At 45.7% G+C, this 15,759-nt stretch overlaps 1 protein-coding gene across 3 annotated transcripts in view; it reads right to left on the bottom strand.

Moving 5' to 3' along the window:
• The window catches only part of Abp1 (Actin binding protein 1), an 82,092-nt gene that overhangs the window by 5,007 nt on the left and 61,326 nt on the right, over positions 1 to 15,759 (bottom strand). For 2 of the 3 annotated variants that reach the window (XM_065449583.1, XM_065449595.1), the window contains one exon: positions 10,380 to 10,520. In XM_065449583.1, coding sequence (XP_065305655.1) covers positions 10,380 to 10,520 — 141 coding nt within the window. The remainder of the gene's footprint in view (positions 1 to 10,379; positions 10,521 to 15,759) is intronic. The other variant, XM_065449588.1, reaches the window with a different exon arrangement.

Raw genomic sequence — 15,759 nt, 5'->3', positions numbered from 1 at the left:
GTTCATGAAAATGGTCTTTTTCTTTCTTTCTGGACAAACCAGGCAAGCAAAGACGCCAAGCATTTTAGTGAACAATGCAGGCTAAACACGTGCTATCTCACATCACCATCATCATCCTGTTTCATGTCCACAGCAGGATGAAGGCCTCTCCGTGATCTCCAATTACCCGTGTCCTGGGCCAACTGATTCCAACTAGCACTCGTGAATTTCCTAATTTCATCGGTCCATCTAGTCTTCTGTTATCCTCGAGTGCATTTCCCTTCTCGTGGTACTCATTCTGTAACCCTATTGGTCCAACGGTTATCTAACCTGTGCATTACATGACCTGCCCAGCTCCATTTTTTTCTCTTGATGTCAGTTAGAATATAATTTATACCCGTTTGCTCTCTGGTCCAAACCGCTCTCTTTCTGTCTCTTAACGTTACACCTAGCAATCTTCATTCCATCGCTGTTTGCGCGGTCCTTAACTTGTTCTCAATCTTCTTTGCAAGTCTTGAAGTCTCTGCCCCATACGTCAGCACTGGTAAAATGCAATGATTGTGCACCTTCCTTTTCAATGATAATGGTAAGCTTCCATGATAGCACAGCATAGTTTGAGCAAACACAAAATAACAAGGATAAAATCTTCAGAAGTTGTTAAAGGGACTGACAACTGGCCAGAATGTGTTGTGAGACATTGATGGAAACAAAATGACCATGATTTATAGTGATAGAATCCAGCACGCTGTTTGTGATTTATATAGGAATTATAATTTTAAATTGGCAAAGAAAGTCTCACAAACCAGTAAGTGGCGAGGCCTGACGCTAAATTCTTGGTACTTCAGATGTAGTCTATGAGATTACTGCATGTAAGTTTACTGTTATTAAATACAACATAATTATTCCTTAAAATTGCAGTTGCTATATTATTAGAGACTTTCGCTTTATTCTATGCTTCGGAAATCAAAAGTGCACGCGTGGCTACGGCGACATGCTGAACTGTGCATCACATGCAAAAGTCATTTCATTTTTGATTGGATTGATTTCATTTTTACTGGTTAAATACCAAAGCGGTTGGACAGGAAACCACGAAAACGCATAGCTATTATCGCAGAAATACTTTAACATTTCGGAAAACATGAATCGCAGGAACATCGACTTGCTAAGCAAAATAATACTTTCTCACAGTTAAGGCCACACTTGTCGTCTGCCTCCCACTAATGCCGGCGTATAATTGCTATCGCGCTCACCTACCTCACTTTTTCAGCATGCTTCCAGTGAACTACTACATCCTCACTGCAGATAGAAAAATTCTGATAAAAAAATTTTCCATGGTGTGTTCCGCATTTCCATTTCATGATTAGACACTCTGACCAGTAAGCTTTCCATTGCATTAAAATATAGGTACCATGAAAACTGGTTGTCAGTCCCTCCAAAAAAAAAAAAAAAAAAACCATGTCACTGTACAAACAAAATGAAGTATTGCTATCCCTTAGTAGGGCTAAGCTAGCACTCACATTTTGATAGATGCTAAATGCATGAACACCTTCCTAAAAGCAATTTTATATTATAAAAAGAAAATTTAATGATGTACCATGAGCCTTCACGCACTGCCAAAGCCTTTCTTCAGCGATGAATTTTCTCAAATTGAAAACAATGCTCGACAGCCGGCAAGATACCTACCGTATTTACTCGATTCTAAGCACCCCCTTTTTTTCATGATTGCGATGCCCAAAGTGAGGGGGGTGCTTAGATTAGAAAAATCTAGAACGTCCCCCCCCCCCTTCCTCTTTTCGCTGTGACATCACGACGAGACGGGTGCGAGAAATAACATTTTATTTTGCAAACATTCAAAAGAAAAATCGATGCAGACAGTGAACCCATCGCTTGTGTAGGATGCTCAGTTACTATCACTGCCACTCGAGTTCGTCGCACCGCTTGAACCGCTGCTCTTGTTATCCCACAGCAGGTCATCTTCCGTTGCGTCGAAGTCATTTGAGATCGAGCACTTCTTAAATTATTTGACCACAACGCCCACTTGGACTCTCTTCTACGCATCCGAAATCCACTTTGCGATGGTTTATGGGAACGCTTTCTGCTGCTTTCCCCTCGTCGTCTTCTTCCGATAGGGGTTTCGCACCCACTCCTCGTACTCCTGTCGGAGATTGGCTTTGAAGGGCTTGTTGACTGAAACGTCGAGGGGCTGCAGCACTGGCATCATGCCACCCGGAATCACAACCAAGTCGCTATTGATGTTCCGAAGCTTTGTCTTTACTTCCGGGGTGAGATGGCTTGATACGCGTCCAACAGAGACATTGAACGCGTGCCTGCAGGTCCGCCGAGCAATAATTTAAGAGTGAGCAAGCGCGTTTGGCGGCCTTGGCTGCGCGTTCTTCCTAACAAATAGGGGGGTGCTTAGATTCGCAAGCAAATTTTTTCCCCAACTTTTTCGCGAAAATAGAGGGGGGTGCTTAGAATCGCGAAAATACGGTATGTCATTTTGAGTGGTAATTCTTTCCGCAGCTTGCTACTGCAACAGAGGTATTTTTTGGCCATTAATAAATTTAAAGATAGAAGTGCAGATTTAGACATAAGTTCCTGCTATTTAAATCTACAGCAAAACCTCGGCTATTAGAACTCAGTTTGAAATTTCAGTTAATTCGAGCGGTCCCATCATTCTTAATGTAAATTCTACCAGATAATTTGAATAGTCTGCACGGCTCTATCTGGACAATTTGTAGTTTCCGGCCTGCAGCAACGTGTGACATACAGTCGGTGCTACATACAGTCGCTGACCGATTTTCAGGACCACGTGGGGACCAAAACAATAGTCCACAAAAATAAAATTTATTACGCTTAGAGTGGCTTAAAAAATTTCTAATAATGCCCTGCCTCATACTATGCTTGGAGGCGATCAGACTTGCTTGGATTTGCGCAAAAGTGACGTCGTCTCCGTATACACTCGACAAGAGCGTCCCTGCATTGGTGATCTCCGCCAACGGAGTTCACCGCGGAGATCAAAGAAATTAGCTTTGCACCACTTGGCTCTCGTCAATGCACAGGAGGTGGCACCGATCACACAAATGCAAAGCCACACAATGTGCAAAATAATTAGCAAAACGAGAACAAGGTGAAACCAGGAGCCAATGTTTCGACAAGTGTTCGCTTGTCACCTTGAAGACAAGTCCACTTGTCGAAACGTTCGCTCTTGCTTTCACTTTGTTTTCGTTTTGCTCATCGTCTTGAATTTCTATCTCCCACCTTCCCCCTGTTTTCCATGTGCTAAATAGCAACTTTAGTATAAAAAAAAGAAAGAAACAGATCGTGCATTAAGTGATTAAGACAATGGTGCTGACCAAAAAAAAAAGAAAGAAAGAAAGAAGAAATAAGAAGTGCCATCCCCTGAAGCGTTTTGTGAGCCAAAGAAGAGCGGGCGGGCATGGCCTCCAAGACTGGAGGATGGCGCGTGCATAGAGTTTCTCACTATAACACCTAGAGAGAAATCCGGCGCCACCATCTATGGGAGTTTCTTTAGGGGGCACCGTGCCATCATGAGAATGATGGTATATGTGTCTGCGAGGCTCGTGCTGGCTGGTGTTGTACGAGGCTTCGTCTAAAACGTGGATATGGCTACACAAATAACGCGTTCTCAAAGTAAAATATTCATAAAATGTTTCCATTCACGCATATTACATCTTTACTCACCTACAATGCATGACCAAGCGAAGAAAAGCAAGAAAAGACGACAAACTATTTCAAAGCGAGCGCGAACCTTGTCATCGGTCCTCCAACTTTAGCGGACCCGCTGATACTTTTTACGTAACATATAATCGTACACGCAATAACAAGTTCTTGTAGTTATACAAAACATGTTTTTGCGTAATAATAAAACCAAAGCAGCCTTTCACGTGCTGTTTTAGTAGAAAATGAATCATTGTGACAGACGGAACGGTGCTTGCCAAGCGCGTCTTCAATGTGTCCTGTCTCTCCGGAAATGATGCCAATCCGAAGTCACAATATACCGGCATTCCCATGCATACCACAGCGCAGCAGCGCAAGATTTCCCTCTAGGGAATGTAGTGAGAAACTCTATGGGCGCATGCTCCCTATTGGATAGCGTGCACCTCTCAATCTTGGAGGCTATAGAGCGGGCCACTGGAAGCCAAGCCAGCAAAAAAATCCAACATGGCCGCTTCCAAAGAATGTGTAGCGTGGCTTGGAACATGTGATTTAGTCAGGTAAATAGAACTTTAGGGCCTCAATTTGTCCGAAAAATCGGTCGTGAAAGTGCATTCGCTCAACTGGAACCCTGATGGTGCGTTTATGATGTCCAAAATATCCATCAAGTCAGAATTTTTGGAGTCAGGCACCCGCTTTAGCGGCAGTTATCGATTCTGTGAACGTCGTCTGCAGCTTTGTTGAGTGCAGCAGTGGTGATTTTTTATATGCTACGTGTTGTGAGCCAGCTGGAGAACATGGCACTTGGGCGGACTACCATGCTAAGCAATCCCACATCAGTGATTACTTTATGTAATCATTCTTAGACATGGAAAATAAAGGCGATTTCTTTTTGCGGCAAGTTCTTGTTCGCTTTTTTTTCTTAATTTCAGTTGATTCAAAAATCCACTTAATACGAAGAATTTTCGTGATCCGGTGGCCTTCGAATTATCGAGGTTTTACTGTAGTTGCCCACATTACAGCACAACCTCGTTCATACACGTAAGAAAAAAATGCAAGACAAAAGTTACTAACTGGGAAAATGTATGATCCGAGGTAACTAAAAAATTTACAGATTGAACTGTGGTTGGCATCTAGGTAATGCTAGGACTGCACGAATAGTTGTGGCATGAGGCAGGAGATAATGACATGCGTTGACATGGTGGGGCTCCAGCGGCTTGATATGCGCTATGTTGTTTTCCTATTGAGTAACGTTTTAAGACGACGACGGGAAACTGAAATGAAATCGAGCTGGTGGGTGACACTGGATAGCACCGGAGTGAAACATGACGCTCACATTATGCCGCCTACACCAGGGAACAGCGGCACGTTTGGGGTACCGCCTACTAAAAGCATGCAGTATGCTTTCAACAGCACTACGTACACCCTACGCGCTGTAAAACAGATAGGTGAAGATGTTTATCAAACAGGATGGCGGCAACAGCTGTGAATGTGGCGTGCAATGACCCGGTAAGGGATTTGCTGGTACAGGAAAAGAAAGTCAGTGCGTGCCGGCGTTTTCACGTGAGACGGGTGGGCGAGTATTGCAAAGATGCTGATGTGACGGGCGGCTACTGTTCTCGAGTGCGCATGCTTTGCACCTTTCCTTGTTTGCATGCAATCTAGCTGCTGCAAAACATATAATAATATCACAGTTTGGCAATGTACTAATGTTGGTACCGAAAGACGGTGTTTTTTGGGAACATATGAACCGGCAAAAGATAAGCGTAACTGCATAGGTCATTTTCTGTGTTCTTAATCGCGAACGTTTGCACCGGGAAATCATACTTAATGGGATTGTATCAATGAGGTTCTCAATTTCTGAACAGCTTACCCGTGTTGCAAACTGCATCTTTAAAACTGGCATATATTTTTCAGGTGTTTCAAGCAAGCAAAGATTATCCCGCGGCTATGTGCGGACACAGTCCAGCCAACTTGCATGGCACTGAGAAAACAACAGGCGCACCAAACCTATTTGCGACTTTCTTCAAATTGTGGGAAAGTTTATGGACGTATGGCGGGTTTGCATCCTTTTTGGTCAGGGCAAGGCATATGCTTTTTTCCCTTCACCTTCTGGAGCAATGTTTTTGAGACCGCCCCTATGACCGAGCTCAGGTAGCCGGCTGCGTGTAGCCTTGCCAATTGGCTATCAAAGCTAGCCTGCATTGCCTAAGGGCACTACTTCATGAAAGCAGACTCAAGGCAAAAAGTGGGTATTGCCCTTTTCATGTCACAGTTTTGTGCAATCACGTTACCAGCTGTGTTTACTAACCTACAGTCCCCTGTTATTGCTCTCTGAAATCTAAACTTGGATTGGTTGCTATAAACAATGCTCTAAATAAGTAACCATCACGCGCTAAAGCAAATGAGGTTTCGTGCTGTGATAACTGAGTCATTAGCTATTTATTACAACAGAAAAGACGAGATCTAAAAAATTCACCGACGATTGCAGTTCTCCCTAATGGAAAATTTGAGCATAGCTCTATATGTGAAAGAATTATGCATGTCAATATTATATATTCCGATTATATAGGTACTGTCGAACCTCAATACATCGAACAGCACGCTGATCGCGAAATAATTCGATATAGGCAGGATTTGAAACATAAAATCATGTAAAAAACATGTCAGAAATTTATGCAAATCACTCAATGAACCAAGGGCGCAATCGGGGAGCATTGTTCAAAGCGCATGTTCAGCTGCACCGTGTGCAATTGGCCTAGCCGGCATGAAGTTGGTGCGGTGTAGGCCAATCGCGAGTCGCGCAACCGAATGCGCGCTCAGAACGATTCCCGATCACGCCCCAATCATGGTGCAGGTAATACGCACTTGAAGCTTCAGACAAAGTAGTTATTTATTTGGCTGAAAGTACTGCAGCAGTGCAGCCTGTTTCTTATTGGCAGCTGCGCGCTTAAACACGGAGTCCTCAACATAGTCTAAACGATCCACAAGCGCCGTAGAAGGGCCAAAGCAGCTACAGCCCCAGTTGAAGTCAGGAGCAGGGCAACATCAGCGCTTGCAGGATCAACCTCAGCAGCGTCTTCGTTTGGCCACTACTTCTGCTGCGATCTCTACGTCCGTCCATCGAAGCATTTTGAAACACTGTCAATAACACAGTATTAAGTGGCGTCTGCCAAGGCATCTACAGAGTGAGCCCAGTGAACCTGTGCTGTCGCGCGTTGGATGCAAACCACCAGTTCTTGTGAGGTGTGGCAAATGCAGAGTGCGGCACCGAGGAGGAGTCAGTGCGGCAAATGCAAAGCATTGTTGACATTGTCCAACTAGCCAAGCCACTGCAAGTGTACGCCGCTACGTTCAAATGGCGTCCTCGACGCGATAGATGTGTGCAGCTATAGTGCGCAGCAGTCAGGAACGCCCATTGCACCACCGCTATCTTCGAAGGTGTTACAGGAAGGCTCACCGCCTGTCAACAGAGCACACATAGTCTGGGATGGCGGAGTTAGATATATCCATTTTATGTCCGACTCCGTTCGAAATAAAAAATTAAAAACGCATGCGATTTTCCAGGTGATACAGAAAATGTTCGATATATGCAATAATTTGATATACAGTCGAACACGGATATATCGAACTCGAAGGGGATCGCGAATTAATTCGATATATCAAAAATTCGATATAAAAAATACAGGCCCAGAGACTTTACCTGTGGCGGACGATGACCTACCGATCGGCGCATTCAAGAATGACCATTTCCGCACACACGACGCAACGTAATGCTTTATTTGCGTGAAAAAAAATCGCTTATGTTGGTCTGCTTCTTCGCTTTGCAAATGAAATTAAAGACGCCAACCTCGATCTTATCGAGGCTGTTCAGGTGCGAAAGCCCGGTTCCTTCCATGTCGCCGCAACAACGGCGAATCAAGCTGAACGCTGCCGCCACTTCAGCGGCGGAGTACAAGCGTGTAGCCGCGCCCTCATCCAGACGATCTTCGTCGCCACTTGAGCTGTCAGCCTGGGTCCCTCCAACTGCAGCTACAATGTCCTCGTCGGCGAGGCTCGCAACAGCCTGAACATTGCTGTCAACGTTCACATAATCGTCAGCAGACACTTCGGCTGGAACGGCAGCCGGGAAAAGGGACGACAACTCGCGAAACGCGTCGTCCATGCACTCGTTGTCGCCGTCGCCGTCTCCGCAGGTTTCAGGAAGTTTGGCCGTCACGAGGCCTGCCTTCCGGAAGCAGTTGGCCACAGCATCCTGCTTCACGTCTCTCCAGGCACCCGTCATCATTTGAATGGCCCCCAGCAGGTCAACCTTAAGCTCGGTGCCCCTGCGGAGGTTCACCAAAAGCCTATCAATGAGTCGCCTCCTGTAGCCGACTTTGAACGACTTAATGATGTCCTGGTCGAGCGGCTGCAAGTTCGCTGTCGTGTTTGCCGGCAGAAACTTGAGCGCGATGTTTTCGAGCTCGCAGGTGGTGTGATGGGCCGAGCAGTTATCGACGAGGAGGCAAGCGTGACGCCCCGACTTGCCCAGTTCGGCGTCCCACGCTTGCAGCCATTCTGTTAACAGCCGACGCGTCATCCACGCCTTCTTATTGAGGCCCTGCGAACGGGGAGCTGCTTACAGTTTTTGAAGCAGCGCGGTGCCCTTGCTTTGCCAATCACAAAGGGCTGGAGCTTTTGAGAGCCATCCATGTTAGCAGCGAGCAGAACGCTCACGCGGACTTTGCTCATCTTGCCCCCGTGACACGTGCTGCCCCGGACGTCGAGCATCTTGCTGGGCAGCATCTGCCAAAACAACCCGGTCTCGTCGGCGTTGAAGATTTCCGCCGATGAAAACTTCGCGCAAATTTCCGGCCATTCCTTCGAAATCCACTGCTGGATATCCTGGCTGATGACGGCTCCGCTTTCCCCAGAAATGGTTTTGCCAACTATCTTATGGCGGTTCTTAAACCTCTGCAGCCACCCTGTGTTGTCGGCGAAGTTGTCATCACCGAGGGCAGCGGCAAACCATTTGGCTTTAGCCATTAGCATTGGGCCATCCACCGGAATGTTCTTCGCCCGCACCTCTAAAAACCACGCATAGAGGGCCTTTTCAACTTTCTCGTGGGCAGGAGCGCGCACACGACAAGCTCCCGACGTTCGTAACTCCGCTGCTTTCGACTTTATGTCCGCCTTGTTTTTTAACAAGGTGCTTAGAGTGCTCCGAGGAATCCCGAAGTCGTCTGCCACCGTCGCACTTTTCTCGCCCGCCTCAACACGCTGAATGGCTTTCAGCTTTGTCACAAAGTCCAGGTTCTTGCGCTTCTTGACGCTGCTTGTGCTTGCTGCGGCCATTGCTTCCGCGTCAGCTCACCACGATCCAGTCACACGTGTCGTGAGACGCACGCAAAACAATAATGAACACGAAACACAAGAACGCGCACAAAACACAAGAATTCACGTGCGCAGCCACCGCCAACAAAGCGCTCGCGATGGCCACCTCCGAGGGCGACAGCGACGTACGAAAGGCACAAGCTGTGGTTGGCTGAGCAAAACTCGTGAAAAAGCAACAAGAAAAAAAAAGGCAAAAGGAGGAGGCCACCGCCGCCTTCGTTCCTGGCTACCTTTTCCGAGCCGATCACTATGGTTACGCGGGGGAAGGATGAGACATTGGCGAGAGAAAAATAAGAGCAGCTCCGCAAGCAGGGTGTTGCCGCAAGTCGGAGAGCGTGCGCAGCGGGAGTACCGTCCGAGTCTCCCTCCCTCTCGCTCTCACATTTTCCGAGCCTTTCGGGGGAGGCACGGAGCACGCGGGTGCAGCGAGTGCCGAGATCGCGCGGCGTTCTATATATCCAATGGCGGGTAAAAATATTGTTCGATATAAACGTACGAATTTCTATACTTTTACACAGAATTTTCAAGGGGATAATTTACGAGTTCGATACAGACAATAATTCGATATATGTGTGTTCGATATATCCGTGTTCGACTGTATACGAGTTCTATATATTGAGGTTTGACTGTATTACATGGTTTATATTAAGAAGACAACGCTGTGAGTAGTGTGGCTGGTGCCGACAATCTATCTCATATGGCCCATTACAAACGGAGCAAAGTGTGATGCGACTGCCTCGCTAATTGGAAAATTGCAAGAGGCAGTGTGTGGGTGACGCGTGGGCATGATTCACAGCAGCCACTGCTGACAGACTTCCACTCATTCAGCACTTTGTTTCCATATATGGTAACGGTGGAAGTGCTCGCTGCGTTCCTTGTTGATGGCATTATTGGGCAACAGACGACGACGCACTACTTTGGCGCCATCTCGTAGCAATCGTCGCCGCAAGGCTAAGCCTGTCTTGCGCGGCACTACACTTTTCTTCTCACGCTTTTGCCATACCCTCCTCCTTGCCCATACTTAAAATCCTTGCCCATACTTAAGCTTTCAATTTAGTAGACAGTAGTGCAAAAGGCAAATGTGGTCAAGCTCAGCCTCGTTATTCCCCATTGCTTTGCTCGTGAAACATTTATCTGCCTTACCTAGCTACCTGCTTGCCCTGCAAACATGCAGTTGCATAACACAAACACTGAACATAAGCGCAATAGGCATTTTACAAGATCACTAAGTCACAAGCTAGCAAGCTGCATGATGACAGTGCAACTTTAACTCATTGGAGTCATTCGAGAACAAATGTGTAGAGTGAAATGCTTAAACTCCAGACTTACATGGCATCTAAACTTACCAGCTTGGTAGTCATACAAAGCCCGAGCCTTGAGTCCTGGATCACTGCTTTCCACAGTTGCCAGCTGCGCTTGACTCAAGCCAAAGCTGTGTTCATCCACTGCCTCAGTTACACACACAGAGGTCCCAGCAGCTCCCCCTGCTGATCATAAAAAGAGCATGGCGAAGGCAAGTTTTTGAATGGTTGCAAGCTGTCCCATCAGAGCATTTGCTTAAGCTATACACCGTTTGAAAGAAACTTTAATTTCATATGACTCGTGGCCAAAATCATATGTAAGATTTTCTTCCATTACATCAGGTATATGCTGTGGCTAAGTTGTGCATCCTGCGGTGATATGAATATACTTATGGGAGAAGTGCATACCATGACACAGGCAAGTTTCAAGATAACACACAAGAATGCTAGGTCAGCAAACTTGCTGATGAGCCAATTCATTTAGAGTCGCCTGCGAGTCTGCTTGAATGTGATTCTTTGTTGGAGATAGTCAAGGCGAATTAGAGTGGGCATAAGTCTGGGTGAATCCCAGTTAATTGGATCTTGTGCAATTCTTAGTGAGTTCAAGTACGTCTGAATCATGTGTGATTGTCATTGTTTCGAGTCCCTTAAGGCCCGTTCACACTACTACAAAAATTCAGCGAACGAAGCGGATTCGCTCGCCGGAAAAGAGAGAGCGTGTTCTCATCTGTTGACGTGTGCATTGGCGGGTCCGCCGCCACTTCTCGCTTTTCCGCGACGACAGTGAGATCTCGGGCAGTTTCTTTTTTGGTTTCACTACTTCGCGAACGAGACGAGAGTTCACGTGAGTGCCTCTCGTTCACGGGCCCTTGTTGCGTCTGCTTGTATTGCGCCGTTGCTGGGCTTCCGGCTGCGAGATACTGAGCACAGCATGATGGCGAGCTTTTCAGAAGACGAGGAAATGTCGGAAGAAGAAGGAATTGTCACGATTCTCCTCTGCAACTCAATGATGGCTATGCTTCAAGAGCTGCGACGGGCAACGAAGGCCGGTCGCTCAGACATGCTGGCTGCCATGTTGAGATTAGACAGGTTGTGACGTCAAAATCAAAACTTCCGGAGGCGGCGAAAGCGGAAAAAATGGGTCCTCGACCGATTGCCTTCACCGCGCCGCTTTCCGCCCTTCTGGGTGTCAAAAGCGGCCGAATCCACTTTGCTTGCAGATTTCGTGTAGTGTGAACGGGCCTTTAGTTTGAGACCCTTAAACTACAGGTGAGGCTGAGTGCACATGATCCTGGATGAATCTATAGAAAAGGTGTGGTAAAGCAGAATTACCGAGCAACATGAATAAAGCACTTGTCCATTGCATCACATCTTACAGATGTAAGGTGCCACATATACAGTAAACTATGGAGGTCTATTTTCGTGAAATGTAGATTGCAGTAAAGGTCTACATTCGTATGCAGGTTGGCATGCAGGGGTACTAAGGATGATCTTATACTTTGTTCATTTGCTTCTGAAATTTTCAAGTCGGACTCCCTGCACTGCATTTCACAGGTCTTAGGCTCATTTAGGTGTACGTCTTTAAAGGGATCGGCAGAGGGCTCATACCTTCGTGTGTGCTCTGTTCTCATCACTCTTGAGTTGAAGGAATAGACCAGACGAAGGTCACTTCGCTCGCTGCTGCTGCTGCACTTGCTCACACCAGCATCCAGTGTTTTGCAGCAAGTGTCCGCGCTCATCGAGTGTGACGTGTTCATGTTTGATCGTGTGCGTTGACACCATGCTTGTTAATTAAGTTAGTAAGCGAAGGTTATCTAGTTTATACGGCCAATAAAAGTACTATCCTTACTTTGCATAGATGTGTACTAATTCGCTAACTGATGCTTCACCTTTCGGGCGAAACTGCGACTCTTTATCAATACTATCATGGTTACAATGTCATGCCATGTATAATTGAAAAGCTAAATCGTAATTGTATTTTCTAAAGATCTCAATTTTAAAAACAAATGTTAAGACATAATATGTAATATTTGTCAAAAACAAGATTCATAGAAAAATGGATAAAACATTTGCATTGTGGCATGGTAAGAAAAGAGCTAAACAGCCTGGGAAATCTCGGAGAATTTTAGTTTAGCAATTATCCTTGGCTTTATGCAACCATTTAGTTTAGAAATTAACGCAAAGGTATCAGCAAATTGTGGTTAGCACCACTAGATGATAAACACCAGGCAATTGCAATGTGGTTGAAACAAGACGAGTTCACAGGAAAAGGCTTAAAATGCTTAACAGTTGTCGAACAAGGAATGTCGTTCCAACAACCTGCTTTGTTCGACCACAGTTTAATAATTTTAGGGAACATGAGGCAACTCTGCATTCCTTTGCTGTTATATATTATGGGGAGCCTCACTTATAACTGCAAATTATCAGAAAAAGCATAATGAACTGCAGAAGAGTATGGATTTGGGCTGGTTTATTCACGATTACGAGCAGAAAACAGCGCTAATGACAGGACTACAGGTCTATGTCCCTTCCCTCTTTTTGTCCTGTTTAGTGCTGTTTTCTGCTCGTAAGCATAATGTGGTGAAAAATATGCAGATCCCATGCACTGTGGGAATCTATGTAAATGAAGCTTTCTGTGCTGTTTGCATTGATTGACAATAATAAGCGGTGATGTTGTCGGCGAATGTTCAATTTCTTCAACATTTAGTCCAACATGAGTGATGAGTTGATGCTAAACGTTACCTTGCATGCACCACTGCTGTTTGTCAGCATAGTACACAGAACAAACTAGGGGAGGTGTTTGCTTCAGTCATTGTTGTGTGCCGTGCTTCATAACCTCTGAGAGGGTTGAGCATATTCATTGCCTCACATGACACATCGCATCATGATAGAAGTGTTGGCAGAATTATGCTGTATGTGCCAAAACTACAATCTGATTATGAGGCACACCATTGTGGCGGACTCCGGATTAATTTTGACATCATGGTGTTCTTCGATGTGTCCATAACTCTAAGTGCACGATGTGACCACTTCAGTAGTGTCGCCTAGACTCTCCAGTGAGCTTTGATGCGGCTCTGCTTCTGCACACCCTGTGTAAGTTGTCGGCTTGACAAATTTGCATGGTGTTTATTTTTCAGAAATAGCAGAAATGTACTATGCTGTATCTTGAACTTAAATTTATTCTGTTTGCCCACAACCGCTGTCGTGTCTATAGGAGTGGTGTTTCCTTGCCTTCTCGCATCACTTCTTCCCTACCGTCTCAAACTTAGGTGCAGGAGCCAGTATACGCTCACACTTACAAAAGGCTGTAACCTCCTTTAACCATTGCAAAACATATGCAGCATTTAAGGACAGTTTATTACTTCCTTTACTTTGCAGTTGTTCACTTTTCGTCTATCAGATAAAAGTTTCACGTTTGGTGGATTTTCCAGCCAGATCTTGACTCACGCATATTTTGGGAGCTCGGTTTGGCGGAGGCAAGAAACACACATTTTGACAGCTTGAGAATGGAGAATCGACTGGCTTTCTTCAAAATTAAAAGCAGGTTTGCCAAGTGGCCATAATGGCGACACAGTCGGGCAGCCGCCTCGGTTACATAAAAGAGGAGGGAGCAATGACCCCCATGGCGAGGCACGGTGAAGTGACGGACGGTCGCTACAAGGGCTACCCCCTAGAATGCTGGAGGATTAGGTTTGAATGGCGGAAGGAATGAAGAGTTGACTGGCGGTATTCAAAAGTAAAAGCAGGTTTGCTGAGTGGCTGTGGTGGCACCCCAGTCGGGCAGCCGCCTCGGTTCCGAGAAAGAGCAGGAGGCAATGACTCCCATGGCGAGGCACAGCGAGGTAAACTGGATTTCCGGAGCAAGCAGCAATGACCCCCACGGCAAGGCACAGCAAAGTGACGGACGGTCGCTACACATATACAGACACAGCATGCAGAGAGTTGAAAGATTGCATGTTTAGTTTTGTACATCACAAATCTTGTACAAAAAGCAGTTCTAAATAACAGAGGAAAGCATAAGTCCAGGCATGTTCATGTAATACGACGAAGCTTTAAATAGCGCATTCGCTGCCAGTTGCCCTCCCGTGCCTTGTTTTCTGCTTTTACTATGAAATGCAGCCTTGCATTGCATAAAAGTTGACGAGGCTGTTGGTTACATCTGTCAAGTGTTGTTTGCAGTGAACATGACTGAGTCGATTTCTTGCTAGCGCAGAAATCAAGTCAATATGCTATTTGCTTTAAGTTTGCTGAAGCTGAAGCAGTATATGAATGAGTCTTCCAACTTTGCGATAAAGGTCTGCAGTTCATCAGATGGGTAAAGCAGTCCTTCTTTATGTACTTCTTTGATTAAACAAAGGCATTCACAGGCATTTCAGAATCAGGTGGATGAATGAGTGCTTTTGTAAATTCATCACATTTGGTTTTTCTGATCATCCTTATTGCAACATATCCTATGACATAATAAATTATGCGGGAGCCACCTCTTGCTGAAACCATTGAACCGTGATCCATTGTGATGCCAAATGACGTATGTCATGGGCTACATTGCGATGCCCAATGTCCACAAGCTCGTCAAGCTTCTTCTGGTCTTTAAAGCTCCCATGCATGAGGCTCTTCAGCATTGATGGTGACACATTTCCACTTGCAGGTGTCTTTGCCAAACATCAGAACGAGAGACAGTTTGCTGCAAGTAGAAAATGTGTTGGCGTCGGATTATCATTGCTTCCAGACCATTTGCCTCAAGATTCCGAACACATTCTCCAGAGGATCCTGACTTAGTCATGAAGTTAGCAAGCACTTAAGTTCAGCTGTTACATATTCGAGAATAGACACGGTGCTTGCCAGAGTAACGGGAATCCTTTCTGCAGTATACTGGCTCAGGAAACCTAGATTTCCAACTTATTTCTCCCAGGCATCTAAGTAGGCAATAAGATCCTTCACGTCAGCCAAGACTGGTGAGCTTGGGCAAATAGCATCGTGACTACAGCGGGAAGTTCATGGCTGCAATCAGCTTAGCCATTCTTCTGATAAAGCATATAGTTGCTTTGCTGGAGCTGATGCCCCATGTTCTCTCGATCTCTTCCCTCTATGCATACAAGCCCCTGATTATCTCGTCACTGAAAAAAGTAAAAGCATAGTTTACTTTTATTTTTTCAAACCCATTCGGTTCGATGACAACTCTTGTTACACATGACATTGCATTGAGCCCAGAATGTCCCTATTGTCACACTCCCACACCCCTTTCGCAACATATATTCTCACCCTTCCTTCAGGCACCTGAAAACTTGTTGACAATACGCTATTGCGGGTGCACTTCATGAGATGGGGAAAGTCCGATAAGAAGTGAAGGCTTCTGCTGTGACCTTGCAGGGTGCTTTACTTTGCAGACAATTGAAGTTGAAGTTCCTTTGATGATTAACTGTCG

The sequence above is a fragment of the Dermacentor albipictus genome, chromosome 1, assembly GCF_038994185.2.
Source record: "Dermacentor albipictus isolate Rhodes 1998 colony chromosome 1, USDA_Dalb.pri_finalv2, whole genome shotgun sequence".
NCBI lineage: Eukaryota > Metazoa > Arthropoda > Arachnida > Ixodida > Ixodidae > Dermacentor > Dermacentor albipictus.
The sequence above is the reverse complement of the archived record's forward strand: the minus strand, read 5'-3'. Positions and strand labels throughout refer to the sequence as shown.